The sequence below is a fragment of the Zosterops lateralis genome (assembly GCF_965231275.1).
Source record: "Zosterops lateralis genome assembly, chromosome: 7".
Taxonomy (NCBI): Eukaryota; Metazoa; Chordata; class Aves; order Passeriformes; family Zosteropidae; genus Zosterops; species Zosterops lateralis.
This window is the reverse complement of record NC_139767.1, coordinates 32,274,227-32,291,538: the sequence shown is the minus strand read 5'-3', so window position 1 is coordinate 32,291,538 and position 17,312 is coordinate 32,274,227. Positions and strand designations below refer to the sequence as shown.

Below are 17,312 nucleotides of genomic sequence, written 5' to 3'. Positions count from 1 at the left end.
TCCCTCTACAGATTTCTATTTGTTGCAAGGATGCACAAAGACAATGCACTAGAAGTTTTCAGTAATCACAGCAGATTAAAGGAGCAAAGAGGTGTGCCTCAAACAGGCCACCTGGAATTTTTACAACATCAGAATACAAAGCAATGACAAAGATTATGCAACAAATATGACAAAGACAAGAAAATAAGCAAGAAAGACATACAGAGTTTTCTGTTAGTTTTGCCTTAAAGTAAATCTTTCTGTAAAATGGACCTGTTAATTTTGCAATTGGGAATTTTACCAGCATACTTTTGCTCACTGACAAAAGGGGTTTATATCATTGTATTTTAAACATTATCAACTGTGCCATCTCTGTGAAACCCCCCTATTTTCAGTTTTTCTGTTGATATGGTAGCAGAGGATTTAAATTCATCTGCAAGGAATTTTTTGTGTCCTTGGGTGGGTCCTATCTGAAATACAAACTGAGGTACAGTCCTGGCAAGAGGCTCCATCCCACCATACTTATTTCTACAGAGGAATGAAGAATACATGCTTAGGCAATGGTGCAATTCAGTGCATTATCAGCTAATGATTTATGGTTAAGACTTGAAGCTAAATTCCAGCAAACATTTTATTAATATTTTTCAATGCTGAAATGGGAAATTTCACTATATGAGAAAGCCAGTGTGCTAGAGAAACACATTAATGAGGAGATGAAAAGCCTTTGAAGATATGGGGGACAGTATTAGTGCAGAGTGATAAGGTGAAATTTTAAATGATGCTTGAGTGAATAATTTGGGAGGTTCTGCTTCAACAGCAATACTACTAAAGTGAGCCACAACTCATCAGAAAATCCTCATCTAACTTGTATTTTAAAACATTCAAACAGAAATCACACACATATTTTAGTTAACTAAAAATATACCTTGTCCAGGGACAAAAGGTCTAGAAAACTGGGACACAATAGAAAGAGGTGTCAGTGTGGGACGGACGTTCTTCATGTTTGACAGCTGGGCTGGTGCTGGTGATTGGGCTGGTGAGGTGACAGGGCTGCCCAGTTGAGGACTATGCTGCAGCTGCAATAAACAACACAATAGCGTTTCAAAAAGTACTACCTGAACAAGCTGAACAGCACCCACAGCCTTCCAAGATTTAAATGAAGCTAAAATAGCTCTACTAAGTATAACCAGAGCAAGATTTTCATTCCCCAAAAAGAACTTTTAAAAAAAGTTAGAATTTATTCATATCTTAAGTCACCCTGGAGAAGCAAACCAGCACCTCCTACCTGTGCAGCACCGTCTAAAGTGCTGAGTTCCGTGGCCTTGTGCCCGCGGGGGTGATCACAGTAGTACTTGCCGGGTTTCCTCTGCGGCGGTGACGGGTTCCGCGGCGCGGCGCCGCCGGGCACGTTGAGCTGCATCATCACCACCCCCCCGGCGGGCGGCGGCGCTACGGCTGCAACACAGGGAGGGAGCCAAGGAAAGGAGAAATAACACACGGAATATGGTTTGCTAAAGAAGCTGCTGATTCTAGAAAACAGCAGCAGTGTCTTCTGTACAGTTATATTTCCACTATCAGCTACACCTGCAACAGTTAACTTAGGGCTTCCCAGAACAAGAGATAGTGGAGACACTGAAACTCATTGCTAGGAATGTTTTTTGAAAGAAATCACTATTTATTATGTATTCAACATTCATTGCAGTTTCTATCAGAGCACTGTGTTGCAGAATGTGATATTAAGCAAAAATCATGCATGCTTCATTTAAAAATAGAAGTTTCCTAGTTAGTTTTATATGATGTACAGCAATGCAGACTCAAAATATTTTCTCTGATAGGATGGCATAGATCAGAAAGACCTGGGATCAAGCTTTATTCTAGGCAAGCTTACCCTCACAAGTTCTCCCTTGGGAATGTTTTTCTGGGCAGACACTGTGAACTGATCCCCACAGCCTGTCCCACTTGGGTACTGTGGTAGCCACAGAAACTCCAGAGTCCAGGGAGAATAATACCTGAACATCAGCACTGTTCCACAAGGTTTCTCACCAGGAGCTGTAAGGAGAGGCTGCCCAAGAGACAAACCATCTCCCCCTCTGCCCCAGGTAATTAATATAATGCCCTTTTCATTTGGAAATGGTTGTTTGCAATTTCCTTCTCTGCTCAACCCTCTTTTTACAGCATTTCTCAGCAATCATGATTAAAGCACAGTTTAAACATCATTTAATCATCCATCTTGAAAGCAAGATTCTGCAGTCTTCTCAATTTACTGCCACATCACAGCACCAAGATACAGGTTATAAAATGCATTCATCTGGTGGTTTTTATAATGGGCTATTATTTTCACTAAAAGAAATACTTCTTCAAAAATCAAACCAAGCAATGTAGAATAGGAAACACATAACATTAAAACTACATTAGCTTTTGTGAATTGTATTTGGAAATACTTATTATATGGGTAACTGAATTAACAATGTTTTCACATCTATACTTTCTTTTTAATGGCAAGAAGTTTTACCCAGGTGTTACAGATTGCAATCAAAGCATCAGGTATTTTGCCAGCCTTAGCAGAGGCTATAAATTGAAGAGTCCCTGCAAGAGCCACATTGTGAGTATTTCTGGTTTGTTGCACAGCAGAATAAAATACAGCTCCGTTTATGACTGTTACATAATCACAATAATATATAACACAACCGTTTTCCACTGGAAAAGCCATAAACTTATCCAGTCCCTGAGTAAACCTGAGATATACCAAACACCTATAAACACACTATGTCTAACACACAAAAATGGGTTTCCTTTTAATATTATATGCATATATTTATATATTTTATGAATTAAGATAATTTACATCTTACTGGTTTATATACAGTATTTCACTCTAGCATACTCTTTTTGACTTATCTCTGTTCTGTGAGAATGGAACACCCAACAAAAACATGTTTGTCTTTCAGAAACATCTACAGCACCATCTCTAAAAGAGTGTCAATTTAAAATGCAATTTAAACTGCAAAAGAAAATTCTATACATTCAGAAAATCATTGTTTTTTTCTTTTGCTTATAGTTCCCCAGTATTTCAGGAAATGAAAATAAATGGAATTCTTTTCCAAACCAAGTATCCTGACACAATGAAGTGTCTACAGTGCATAAGTCAGTTTGCAGACACTTTATGACTTGTAAAATCCTATGAGAAGGGAAACCCAGAAATCCTTCAAAGCCTCCCCAGCTTTACAGTCTGATCCCCTGTAACAAAACTCTGCTGCTTTTCTGTGGACTGTTCACTGGCCCTACCTCAGAGGCCTTCATTCAGCATCTCAATGTCTTCCCTTACTGAAAAGCACAAGTTTCGATTTATTCCCCAGAATTTGCTCCCTCATAGAAGACTTACTCCTTCCTAAAGCTTCCTTAAACCCCAACTTCCAGGTCTGAACCAGGCCATCAAAACTGCACAGAACCAGCACTTCCAGGATACACAAGAGGGCAGAAAAACAAACTAGTGCAAGGCCCACTTTAGACATTCTGAAATTACAGTCTTCCAGAACTAAGGCCAAACAGACTTGAAGCAAAGTGGAAACCAAACCAAACTTGCCCATGAACTGCTAATCCAGCTGTCTTGCATCTTAAGTGCATGTTATCTATTTAATAATGAATAGGTAAAAAAATATCTTAAAGATAAATGTTTGTAAGAAACACCACATCTGTAGCAAAACCTAGGGTTGCTTAATCTAGTGCTTACTTGTGAAATACTGAGATAACAGAATTTGAGATTATCCCTTTTTTACCAACCAAGCTTTTAATGCACTGAATTCCCTAATAGTAAATAAAGAACAGGATTGTTCTGTAATCTCGTTTGGTGGTTAACCCTAGTGTTCTTATTTTCCTGACCATTCCATCAATTTTATCGTTGGACCTTCAGAGTTTAAAGTGTTTGGATATTAACATTTATAAAGGTTTCATGGATTGCCAAGATCTATGTCAACACTGCTTTCAAACACACTGAGGCTTCTGTTTACACACTTTCTAAAAATTACCCAAGTATTTTGTAGATCAAAACCTTCTGAACCTGACTTACATGTTTCTGCTGAGTAACATTTACCTGCTCAGGGTGGCCTCCAGGCTGCCCCCCCCCATGCAGCCCACTGTTTCTCTTAAATTCCAAGTCATCATTTTAAAAGATACAGTAATAGCAATACAGATTAAGAATTAAAATAATAATAATAATTAAAAAAAATAGAAAATCAGAGATGGCACTCAAGTTGCAGTCGTTCTAGCAGTTAGCCATGAAACCAATCTGGAAATTTACAGCAGGTTCTAGACAGAATGGCTTAGATGAAAATCCCAATAAAATATACCTTTTTTTGGCTGCATGATGGAAAGACCAGTGGGTGAACTTTTACATGATGAGGGTGGAGACATTATGCTGTAGTGCACAATGGGAGCAGCCTGCTGTGGCTTTGACTTGGATGAAGGTGGCAATAATGTAGGAGGTGATGGCTTCTGACTCGAATGGTTGCTATAAACTATGAAAGTAAAAGCAGTAAATAAGGCTGCCATAAAAACAACACACCCCACACAGCTTTGAAGTACTTTCAGCTTTCCAGCAGGTCAAAAAGCAACCCCACAATGTTCAGTTTTCAAACTCCTCTTAAGACTTCTTAAGAAATTCACTGCTCCTACTCTGCTAACTGAAATCTAGAACGGCTTTTGAGCAGAAGAGCCAAGTATGCTGCTTCCAAAATGTACCTCACTCCTGTCAAACAGAAACCCACATCTCCAGGTTTTCAGACCCATCTGGCTATTCAGGAAAGGATGGAAGTGATTCTGCTGCCAATGTATGGTCCCCATGTCTGTCTTAACTCACCAGAAGCTGTGCAAGGCATTATGATGTATGGGACTGGATTTTAAGAAGGTAACTTGAGATATTTCAAAAATAAAAAAATTTGAGATTTCAAATTAATCTGCTTCAGGGTTAAAAATGGAAACTAAGTTCAAAAATAGAACAAAAGAGGAAATAGAATACAGCATTTAATTCTAAATCAAACCCTTAATAGCAAATATCCAATCACCCAGCATAGTAATAGCTAGACATTTTTTAAGCTTATCAATAAAAATTTTGTTCACCCAACCTGCACACTGCTGTCCTTGAAGCTGCTGTGAGTTGCATGGTGATGATGTTCTAGGAAACTGTATCTGCTCTGATCCAGGAGGCTGCAAATATCCTACAGATGAACTGTAATAACAAAAAAGAAAATAACTAACAGGCATTTATGCCACATTAATTTAATCACGACTTCTGCATTTGCTGTCTACACGTACTGCAAATCACTGAGCTTTTGTTAATTTTAAATCAGTAATATTCCCACCTACCCCTGAATTCATTCATTCTTCAGAAGACTGAAGCTTCCCACCTCTTCCTTAGCAGAGACACATGCCCTGCCTACACTGAGAAACTGCATTAATTCACCTATTTTGATATTCTATTTTTGTGTCCATAATTCTACATCAGCATAAAGACATGATAATGTTAATAATAATAAAAAGACAATTTGTTGTCTCGCTCACTTAAGCAGAATTAGGTCTGGGTTAAGTGATGCCCACAGCCCCTGCCATGAGGATTTCGGATGCAGCCCCTCAGCTGGGGCTGGCCCTGGGCAGCTGGGGCTCTGCTCCAGGGGCCACTGACACAGCCCACAGAGGGGATGGGAAATGGAGCAGGACTCCAGGGGATAAATAACCATTCAGCTGTTTGCAGAATGTAGGAAAAGAATAACTTTAAAAGTTAATTTATGCCAGGTAGTTTTTCAGGGTAGTCAGGGGAAAACCAGGTAACAGACACAGATTATAAGAACATCAAGTTGGTGGACCATAATCAGAACAGTGCATTTAGAATCCTGTACTCACAGATAAACATTCTGAGAATGTGGGGGGAAAAAAAAGTAGGTTGAATCCTCTTGGACCTACTATTTTTACCTATGTTGTCAAAAGTTTGTTCCATCCTTTGTCCCCTAGGTCACTTATATAATTTTAATTTAAAGATTCCCTTCCATTAAAGCAGATAAAACCAAGTGAAAACTAACACAGATGCTCTCACACAGCTTCTGATCTGCCTGCTGATTCTAGTTTTCAGCAGTGACCTGGAGGTTTGACACTCAGCTCCTGCAGAACAGCATTCTGCTTTCCTTGTTCAAGTGCTGCAGCATAACTATTCTGATGAAAGCAAGATGCTGTCATTGCTTGCTAGTTTGCTCTGAATTCCTAATAAATGAGAAGGACATTCTAAATTACACAAAAGATCAAGCAACCAAACTTAATTCAAGAAAAGTCTGGAATTAAGCCTACCTGTGACTTCACTGAATCTCAAATATAGTAACTACAGAAAAGGATTAAAAAACCTTCAGATACAAAGAACAGGAATTCAGATTTAAGTGGAAGGAACCATGCAGCGATGACACAAATACTACTGAAGTCTGCACTCTCAAAAGGATGAACAAGCTTCAAACTGTTGCTGCTTGTTTAAAAGCTCCCAGGTATTTTTAAATGCTGCACATTTGTAAGTTCAAAAAAAAAAAACTCGAGAAAGAAAAATCTGTAACAAGCATTAATCCTAATGAATTCTCCTAGGTACTTGCCTATCTGTTCTCAAATAGACTGCTTTGGGGACACAGATGTATATTCAGGGAGGGCTGTACATGCAGACCAATTTGCTGCTACCAAGGTAGGTAAAAAAAAAAAAAAAAAAAGAAAAAAAAAAAAAAGAAAAAAAAAAGAAAAGAAAAAAGGTTATTTATCAAACAAAAGTCAAATTTCTATACTTGTTTCACAGCCAGCTTGGTGCCAGCAGGCCTAATCTACAATACAAAATAAGCTAAACCTTTTCTATACAAAGTTCCAAAAAAGAAGTCAGTCTTTTTCTGGGATTCAAATTATTTTTCCTCTACACATTATTAATGCATAATCTTTGACAAAACCAGTGAATATGGATAGTCATCTTAAATATTACTGCAGAAAGACTGAGCTGCTGAGCAGGCTAGTGTTTCATGGGTAAGAAACAGAATGCAGAAAATTTAAGAGATGGAACTGCAGTAAAAGTATTGCTGAAAGTGCTATGGAGACAATGTTTTCCAGTCCAACAAGTATGTCACATTTAAAGCAGTACTGCTTGTTTCACTTAATTGCATAAGAGCAAGAATAATTAGAGTGTCTGTAAGTCTGCCTTTAAAATAATAGTTTTATTATCTGCAGCACTAAAAGCAGATCCTGTCAGTTTTTACAAAGCCACTAAGCCCAGCTGCTGAGAAATCAAGTGTCAGTTAAACTCACCTTAGATTATTCTGTTGACCTGATGGAATGACACTGTAGTAGACTGGCATTCCTGTGGTGGGCAGGCCTTGGCTGGACTGGCTGGGAATGAGAACAGGCTGCTGATATGTCTGCTGGGGCACTGCTTGGGAACCTTGAGGCACCGAAACCTGCAACGGGCCACATGGTAAGAATCTCTCCTGCAGACAACATTTCTGCCTCCTGACCATCACCCAGTTGATATAGGAATTTAAAAATAACCCCAGAAACTGAAAGATCTCCTGGAGTTCTCTAAAGCCAAAAGAATGGTGATAACATTACTTAAAATAACAATGCTGTATTAAAAAAAAATGCTTTAAATCTTTTTCCCCCCAAATGGAAATGTTGGCTCCAAGGGACTCCATGAATTAACGAGGTATTTTCTCTACAACAGAAAGTAGGGTGGTGGGAAGGAAACCTTCCAAGCTTTTCTTCCCCACCCTCTGAACTGCAACTGACACAGCACTTGGCTCTCAACAGGACTATTACTTGTGCACTTGTGACACTTTCTTCTCACTTCAGTTGTGGGTTTGTATCTTTAACTTCTGTCCCCAAAGTCACCTTTGACACTTGCTTGCAGCTTTCTACCATTTCTACCACAAAGCAAAGGACTAAAAGAAAACCCGAACACCCAAACCCACGGAAGAGCCATTGGAAAGTTACAAATACATTACACCCACCTGATAAGATGGCACTGAGGGATATGGAACAATCACACCTTGAATTTGATTTCCAATGTTGTTGTGTTGGCCACTGACTAGATTTTGATTCTGAGACTGCTGAACTCCAACTAAACCCTGGTAGTTTTGCTGCTGGTTGGGCAAAATCTGGTAACCTGAAATTATACATTTAAATCTTATTTTGAAATAATGAACACATTTTAAGCACAGCTGCCTATGCGAAAATACACGTGTAGCATTTTCCAATGGCTTGTTTAATCTGGCAGCTTCACAACAGTTGAACTTACCATGCACATAAAAAGAAGCCAACATTAAAATTAATAGATTTACTTATTTGGATTCAGCATGAACTGTTATCCATACTGTTTGCAATGCTGCTCCCACATGCGTGCACTATTCATTTACACTCTGGCTGACATGCATTAACACCTTGATTTGACAGGTGAAAGCTGGAAGCACTTGAACAAAGCATGCTGGACAGGACCAAACCCAGTTCATTGTCTGGTATTGTGAACAAGGCCATTCCAGGTACTTCAGTTTGAAAATTCTACATGTGCAAAATTCAGCTTGGACCTCAGCTGCCCCAGGGTTAGAGCATCTTGACTGCAATTCAAAACTAAATCAGACTTCAGGAAAATTTGCATAAGGCATGTGCGCAGATCCTTTCCAAAGGGGCAACGTCTCCTGAAATCTGTAATGCTAAAACCAACTGGGGACTGAGAAAAATCTTCCAAGTTCAAACCATCTTGGTACATAGTGGAAGATGTTTTATATTCAATGTTATTTTAGGCACACAAAGATTTTCATATTCACCCCTCTATAGTGTCTCTAAAACAATTTATCATTGCTTAAATTGGCATCCTCTCGTATTTTTCAAAAAATGCCTAGAAAACACCACCCCCACCCTGCCCCAAAACCCAAACCAAAACACCCCAAGCAAGAGTGCCAAACAAGAAATCTGTGCATATATAAAGTCCAACCTAAACTCCCCCTTTCCTCTTTTTTTAAAAAAGCATTTAGCAGGTAACTGCTACCATGATCCAAACACATGCAGAACACAAGTTCTTTTTCCCTCATGTTCCATCATACAGGTGTGCACTACTTACCACATCAGCAAAACCCCAGCACAGTCAGTGTTTCTGAGACAAAGCCAGTTATCCCTCCAGAATAACAAAACTGGGCTTGTCAAGATGCACTGACGGCAAGAAGAGTGTGTGTTTGAGTTGGACACATTCACAGCCCACTGACCTTGACATTCCCCATGCTCCCTACCTTGGCAAGGAACTATAATAGGGCAAATTTAGCTGCAAAAACTCACTTGGGTTTTCTTTAAACTGTGCTAAAAAAAGGCTTGGTCTATTCTGAAAGTAATTCAGTTAACATAAAACACCTTTTTGTGAGCAGCAGCCACCGATGTTCATTGATTTCATCCACACAGGGTACAATGAACATTGTGCACTAACAGCCTCAGCAGGCTCTCTATAGAAACTGCAACAATGAACACTAAAAGAAGACTGTTAATATAATCAAATATTGCTTCAGAAAATTAAAGGGAAGAAGGTTCAGTTTGTTAAAACCAAGACAGCTATTCATTAGAAACACACAACACTATAAATATTTTCAGAGGACTAGACAAAACTTCAGAATACATGCTTGAAGTAGGATTAGTACTTAATAATTTAAGTTTGAGCTGTGCACAAAATGCCCTTCATATCTGTAATATACAACATGCTTTAACATACTTTGATATAAAATGATCTGTGGCCCCTAAAAGCAGCAGAATGGGAAGTTGTGGTGTGACAAACCCAATCAGTGCCCCTGCACTCTGAACCCCTCAAATCCCAGGAATTGCAATGGAGCCGTGAGTAGTTCTGCAGCCTTTTCTGGCACTTGCAGAGACAGACACAATCAATTCTGCAAGCAGAGGGAACTGGAACAATACAAATTGGCTGCCACGAAGGTTTCCCAGAGCGTTCCAAAGAATGCTCTATTTTTAGCTGCAGTTTCACCTCTGCATAGAGTGGGCTGACAGAAATGCAGCACTCAGCACAAACCCCACACCTGCCACAGCAGATTGCCCCATTACACAGAAATACTCTGGAACTGGAGGTAAAAAAAGGAGCAGGTTTCTTAATATTTACATAACTCAAAAGAAATCACAGTTAACAGAAAAAAATTAACTCTCAGAATACAGAAATACATTTTCTGAATAATGCATTAGGAGTGAGAAACAGTGTTTATTGAAGAACAGAAAAGCAAGTACAACCACTTGGTTAAAGAACTGTGAGTTGATGAGCTTGGTTATGACTATTACAACTACAGCTACTGTTACAACTAGAGTAGTTTTATCCCTGGCTTGTGAAGCAGAAGCCAGTTGAACTGTAGCTGATGTTCCTCTAGGAACTGTAGCTCAGATTGGATTTTTAAACAATCTGTAGTTAGGTCTGGTGGTAACTGGGCTCACATGGCAATGAGAAATGGTTTTTTTTCTTAAGGAGAGTTTTCTTCTCCCAACATCTTTTGGGCAACAAAAGCATTTTTATTAAAAGTGAACCCCCCAAAATATTTCACCTGAAACCCCTTTAAAAAGGAAGCCAGGAAGCAGCTGAAAAAGAGACCGGTTCACTGTGAGAAATGTAAACCTCTCAGACAGTGTTACGGCCCCGAATCCAACAGCTCATCAATAAAGTCAGGCCACTCCTCAGCATTAGGGCAGAAGTGGCTCCAGTTGCCATGCTCTCAGAAGCTGTCATCTTTTATCCGAATTTGTGTTTGCAAAGTTATTTCATAGTTAGTAACCACCTTCTGAGATAAACAAACCCCATGGCTTTTATGTAATGCAAGATTTGTAACTCTCATTTCTGCCCAAGCACTTTGCTGTATGAGCCAAGTAACGTGGTGCCTTTGGCTCAAAACCACACACTGTTAATAAGCATCAACCACTTCAGGTGTAGCTTTATGTCAAATTAATACAAATATCAATGGTTTAAAATAAATTACAAGGGAGAGAATTTTCAAATCACCATCTTAAGAGGTGTTTCCAGAACAGATAACAAGACATAGAACCATCCATTTCTAAAATGCAGATTCAGATTTGCCTATAAAGCATTAAATGAGAACCAGCAATGGCTGGAGAGCAGTTTGGAGATTTTCAGTTAATTATGCAGTTTCTGGTAAGATCCTTCTTTCTCCCATTAGTGCTGGTGAACACCAAGTGACCAAACACTGAATAGAATTATTGGCTGGACCATCCCCATACTACCTAAACATGATCCCTTGATGTCAGAGTGCAGGTACAGGGCACAAAATTAAAGCAGTAGAGCAGCTGTCTGCACAGCTTGCTTATTTTATTTCTTCCAGGACAGAGAGGGAGTTTACCTGATGACACTTTTCACCCACAGGCAGTGAAATTCAGTTAAAATATACAAGAAGGGAACTTACCTAATAGCAACCAGTTCATCCCTTTGTACCTTATTTACCCCGTGCTTTCCAATTCAGACTGGTTTGTTTGGGTATGAATGTACACTGAGCTCTCTGAGTTGGGGAGTTTGTGTGCTACTCACACAGGGTGTCCCCACAGTGGGAATAATTCCCTTGAGCCTCAGACTTTTTGCTATTAAGTAGTCTAGGTATTAAAAATTCTGAGGAAGGAAAGCAGGTTGTGTAATACAGTTGGGTAACACATCTCTAACACCAGTGGATAACACAAGTTGCAAAACCAAGCAATTTGTTTTCCTTTGAAAAAAATCTTTGTGAACTGAACCATGAATAACTCCTTCAAGTGTTGCTAGTATTGGAGCACTCCTAGAAGAAGTGCAGAAGAGGAGCCATCCCTCTTACATGCTGCTTCACAGGATATAAATAAATCCAGTTCATATTTGTAAAAGCTGTTCTTCCACCCTGTTTCTGTAGAGCAACACATAGCTGGGGGCAGGGGAAAGAATTAAAAAGACTCTCCTGAAGAAAACCCAGAAGGATGTTACATATTCAACTAAAAGCTGGTATAAAAGCCTGGTCTTTAAGGATCTCTGCCTCCAAACATCACTAGTTACTTCTGAAGGTTTTGACCATGAGTCAAGATATTACTGAGAAATAAATTTGTTTCAGGAATACAGATCTCATTGAAGAAGTCATAACAATATTTAGAAGTACAGATTGTCAGAATAATGGTAGCCTACAGTTAAAATCTGTAAGGAAAAAAAAGACAAGAAAGGAAGGAGATGGAAACGAAGCTTACTAACATTCAAAGAAGGGTACCTCAGACAGCTGAACAGTCTTTACTAAAATAGGTAACCACATAAGTCCCATTATATACTCCATCCAATACCCTGATACCTTTAATCATAGGACAGAAAGACAGAGTAAAACAGTATCACCAATATTTTCTGCACAGCACTCTTTCCATGCCACATCATCTAAGATTAGGATCTTTACCTTAGAACTTTCACTTAAGGTACATCTCTTTAATGTTACGTCATTTAAAAGTACTAATTTATCTTACTGTGCAAGTTAATCAAGTTATTAGTTACTAAATCATAAATTTTTAAAATTATTAACTTTTAAATTTTAAAACTCTTATAATTAAAGTTCCAGCATGAGCCACTCAAAGGAATGGCTTGAATCCCAAGCTTCATGCACAAGTGCCTCATATTTTTCCACCTTAGCTTAGTTACACTTTGTATTCTACATTTCATCCTCTACTTTATTTGAAATTTTACAGCAAAGTAAATTTAAAATGAGAAGTGGGAGAAAAACCACCCCCAGAGCTCTAATGAAATGGTAAAGAGTTGAACAAACCTGTCTGCTGGCCAGGCTGGGGCAGGGCCTGGCTCTGCTGCGTGCTGTAATGCACAGACACAGGGCGGTACTGCTGGCTGGAGTGCGGGAACTGGCTGGGGGTACAGTAACACGGGGGCATCTGCAAAGGAACAACCACAGGGTCACCACCTGCAGGCAGCTTTAGAGAAGGCAGACAGCTAAATGCAAAATCCATAAAAACAAAGAGGCAAAATTTATCGAAAGGTGCAATAGATGTTAGATAGTTCAGAGATTCAAAAATCCCTTATTCTACACTAATTCCCTCTGTAACAGCCAATTTCTCTACTTTCCTTGTCAAAGCAACAATCTCCAATTTCCACCAAGAGGCATTTGAGAGACAAGAAAACTATGCACAACATGAGTTTTACCAGTTTTAAGTAAATAAGAAAACCTTTGTGATTGTTGCTCCTCAAGTGAACTGAAGTCATTCATTACAGAACACATGCTCAGAAAAGACCCCACCCCCAGAAGAGAAGCAGAGCTGCAGTTCCACAGGGAGCCCCAGGCCGTGTGTCAAGGTCCTGACCAGGAGGGCTCGGTCAGTTTTCCCTGGAGCTCTGGGGAGGCCGTAGGAGGCGCGGTACCTGTGGCACGGGCTGCTGCACGAATCCCTGCTGCGGGAGCACAGGCTGCCCCACGGGGTGCGCGGGGCCCGAGAAGGCGGGTCCTGGCTGTGCTGCAGGGGCGGCGGGCGGGGTGGTGAGGATGTAGCCGGGCTGCTGCGGGCCCTGCAGCACCACGCCGGGCTGGAACAGCGCCGGGCCCGGCTCCGCGCCCTCGGGCCCGGCCTGCCGCGCCAGGCTCAGGTGGCTGAACTGCGATCCCAGGTTGTCTTGCTGCAGGCGTGGGAAAAACAGGAAAAAATACATTTGTAAATGCACGTTCAAGGAAAAATAAAAAAAACCAGCCAAATACCTCAGTTTCAGATAGCACGTGTCACATTATTGGGCAGTAGCAACAGCAGCCAAAGAACAACAGCAAAGAATATGGAACAGTAGCAAATTATCTTCAGGGCTGACAGCAGGAGAGAACATTTATGTTCAGAGTTCACTCTTTTCACTGCAAATATTTTCCCTTTTGGATTACATCTGTCTTTATCTACTTATTGTGAGAATTAATTTGTCAAAAAGAAAGTTCAGAATTTGTGTCACTAACATTTTCTGACTGGACCCCAAAACTTGAGTGAAAACATCTAATCCCAGTTAAAATTGCAGGATGCATTAGGATTGCTCAGGTAAAGTTTTGGTTTTAAGAATTTAATATAAAGAGGTTCTAATCCTGAGTTAAAAGGCACATTCCTCTAACTGAGTAATTATCTTGCATGCAAAGATTAATCATCTTTTCATCTGAAACCAAGTAACCACAGTGAGAAACGGGTGAGAAATGTGTTCCGGTGGTTACCCTCTATCTGTGTTTTATTAACATCTGACAGGATGCCACTGACTGCACTGAGCACTGCAGGGCTGCTGTGCAATCTGGAACTTCTGTTACTGTAACCCCAAACTCCTTTTTTTAACAAGCAATTCAGCATCAAATTAGCAACATCCTGGAAATTAGAAATGATCACCGACTAGTATTGCCTTTTTTTTTTGCTAAACAGGAAGATTTGGATCATACTTTGAAAGTGGACTCTCCAAACACGTAGGAACATTAAAACTATTTCAAGATCACTTGGTCTTAGATCATCCTGAAGATAGGAATTAATCAAGAAAAAGTAAGTGCAAGCTTCACCTTTTACTGATTAGTTATATACACATTTTATGACATTATGATTTTTTTAGTTTCCAGGCTAAAGATATTCTAAATTACTGCCAGAAATATGAATTTGCACCTAAAACTTAATTTACTATACCTTTAGTATGTATTTAGTACATCTTAAAAAGCCTTATTTTCATTAGATAATAATCTGACTTTGGTATTTCATTCCTTAATGGTGCCTATTAAATGCAACTATAGTAACTGGATTTTACATTCTGCCTTTCCAAATCCTGAGTTTGAAGAGGAGATACTGCATGTGAGTTTATCTTAGCTCTAAATAAGTCTGAAGGATAAACCCAGGCCACACCACTGATTTCTGTTACACTACCAGTGTAAGTAAAATCTGACCCGGTTGCTTTGTCCTGCAGTGACAGGTATGGTACAAGCAGGATTCAGCCCTGGAACATGGCATTCCCAATAAATGGAGAAAGCACTCTCCTGGTGCCAACTACAGAGGTGTTACACTTGGATTACAATCCAAAACCATCAATCCTTTTCACTATGTTACATAAATCACCATCAGCAGGAATAAATTTTTGAAACTGCCAGGGCACTTAGTACTGGAACCCATTTCCTGAATGTGAAATGGTTTGAAATTACTACAAACACAAAGGAGTTTCCTTCTCTGCTTTAGACACCTATTCAAACTCTCAACTCCAGAAGCAACAACTCTACTGAATTTAGCTAAAACTGTATTTATTATAATACATTTCCCATTAATGTGGAAAATTAGCTATTGTACAACTCTGTGGTGAGTTAACCTTGGCTGGCTCCTAAGTGCCTCCCAAGTCACTCCATCCTTCCTCTCATCCTTGGCAATACAGGGGAAGAAAATATGATGAAAGGCTTATGGGTCAAGAAAAAGAGAGGAAAACCATTCACCAATTACCAGGAAGATTAAATTTATTTACACCAATTAATAACAGAGCAGGATAGTGAGAAATAAAGGCAAAACTAAAACCAGCTTCCCTCAACCCCACTGCTTCTTCCCAGACTCAACTTCACTCCCAAATCTTCTACCTCCTCCTCCAAGTATCACAAGGAATGGAGAACAGGGCTTGTGACTGGTTCCCAGTGATGTCTCTACTGCTTCTTCCTCCTCACTCTTCTGCTCCAGCATGGGCTCCCACACAAGGGATACCATCCTTCACAAACCTCTTCAATGTAGGCTCTCCCCAAGGGCTGAAGTCCTTCAGGAGTGGAGTGCCCTAGTGTGGGTCCTACAAGAAATCCTGCTCTTGAAGGCTCCAACTTCCTTCAGAGCACCTGTGGGATGCTCCAAGGGCTGCAGGGTGGATATCTACTCCACCATGGTCCTTCATGGGCTTCAAGGGGAGAATCTGCTTCACAAGAATCCCCTCCCCAGGCTGCAGGCTCTGCTCTGTACCTGGAGCACAGCCTTGCTTCCTTCCCTCTGGCCTCGATATCTGCAGAGCTATTTGTCCCTCCTGTCCCTGACACCATTTTCCAAGCACATTCAGAGGTGCCCCCAGTATGAATGAGTGACTCAGCTTGGGCTGTGCAGTGTCAGCCCTGGAGCTGCCTGAAATGGGCTCTGTCCAATGTGGGGCAGCTCCCAGTGTTTTCTCCCAGAAGCCATCCCTGCAGCTCCCTGCTCCAAAACCTTGCCACATAAACTCAACACAAACATGCACTCAGCAGAGTATCACAGCACACTTTGACCTGGACTCCAGTTCAGATTCTCCCTGGGATAACAACTCTCCTTTACTAAGCTTCAGTTTCACTTTGTGTGGCTTTCTTTCCTCTTTTTTCCTGGTTTTTGATAGACTAAGATATTTTATTTCCAGCTTCTACTTATTAAACAAATAAGTAGAGAAGTGAGAGTGTTCAAAGTTCTACCAAAGAGGCTACAAAAAGGTAACCAGAAAAAAATCAGAGCAGCTGATCCCTCAGAATGTATTAAGGTTCAGCAAAAGAGTGAGCAGACAAGGAAACAATAAGAAACAATGGAAAGAGGTTAATCCAGGGACATTAAAAGGTACTGACTGGCTAATGAAACAGCACTGGAAAACTTCCCTTTACAAAGGGAAAGGGAAATAATGTATCTCAAAATATAGAGCTATACAGACATAGCCTTAATTGCAGGTATTCCTGCTGAAGATGAAATGTTCCCATCTTGGGCACTCAGGTGATTGAGAGCCAGTCACTACCCTGGTGTCACAGCAGCCCAGGAGCCAAGCAAAGGTGAGCAGGCAGCAGAGAAGAGAAGGTGTAATACCACAGAGTATTGCTGTGCAGAGGAGGCTGGCAGGAGCGGGGGTGGGTACGACACTGCAGAGTACTGGACAGGCTGGGAGGAAGGCTGCAGAGCCCGCAGAGGCTGCAGAAATAACAGGGTTATGAACAAGGTTAACACCAGAGTAAGGGAAGTGAAAACAAGTCTTTTGTAACAGAGAAAAAAAGCAACTCTGCTCCAGAAGAGCAACTTGCTCCACTCTCAGAAACAGAATGGATACTTCTTTTTCAGCTTAAAACTGCATAGAATGAAAACGGAATTCTGAATATCTCAGTCTCCCAGAAGACATCTATTGCTTTATTTGTTATACATTATATTAGCTATGTCAGCAAATTGCTTCTATTTAACATTTCCTGTTACCTTCAGAGACTAAAAACTCCACATGCATTTTAAGCACAAGCTCTTTCAAAGTATCTAAAGGCAGAATGAATTTACTACTAACCATGGATTCAAACATACTACTTTCATTTATTCAACAGTACTAAAAT

General features: G+C 40.2%; 2 protein-coding genes across 9 annotated transcripts in view; one reads left to right on the top strand and one right to left on the bottom strand.

Annotated features, from left to right (window-relative positions):
* ZRANB3 (zinc finger RANBP2-type containing 3) overlaps positions 1 to 17,312 on the top strand; it is a 254,638-nt gene that overhangs the window by 139,264 nt on the left and 98,062 nt on the right. The gene's annotated exons all lie outside the window — the stretch shown is intronic.
* Positions 1 to 17,312, bottom strand: part of R3HDM1 (R3H domain containing 1) — a 50,641-nt gene that overhangs the window by 3,859 nt on the left and 29,470 nt on the right. For 6 of the 8 annotated variants that reach the window (XM_083865027.1, XM_083865023.1, XM_083865028.1 and 3 more), the window contains 8 exons: positions 13,394 to 13,645; positions 12,789 to 12,909; positions 7,992 to 8,146; positions 7,294 to 7,442; positions 5,100 to 5,203; positions 4,326 to 4,493; positions 1,265 to 1,434; positions 905 to 1,055 (listed from right to left, as the gene is read on the bottom strand). In XM_083865027.1, the coding sequence (XP_083721153.1) occupies positions 905 to 1,055; positions 1,265 to 1,434; positions 4,326 to 4,493; positions 5,100 to 5,203; positions 7,294 to 7,442; positions 7,992 to 8,146; positions 12,789 to 12,909; positions 13,394 to 13,645 (1,270 nt within the window). The remainder of the gene's footprint in view (positions 1 to 904; positions 1,056 to 1,264; positions 1,435 to 4,325; positions 4,494 to 5,099; positions 5,204 to 7,293; positions 7,443 to 7,991; positions 8,147 to 12,788; positions 12,910 to 13,393; positions 13,646 to 17,312) is intronic. The other 2 variants (XM_083865026.1, XM_083865030.1) reach the window with 1 other exon arrangement.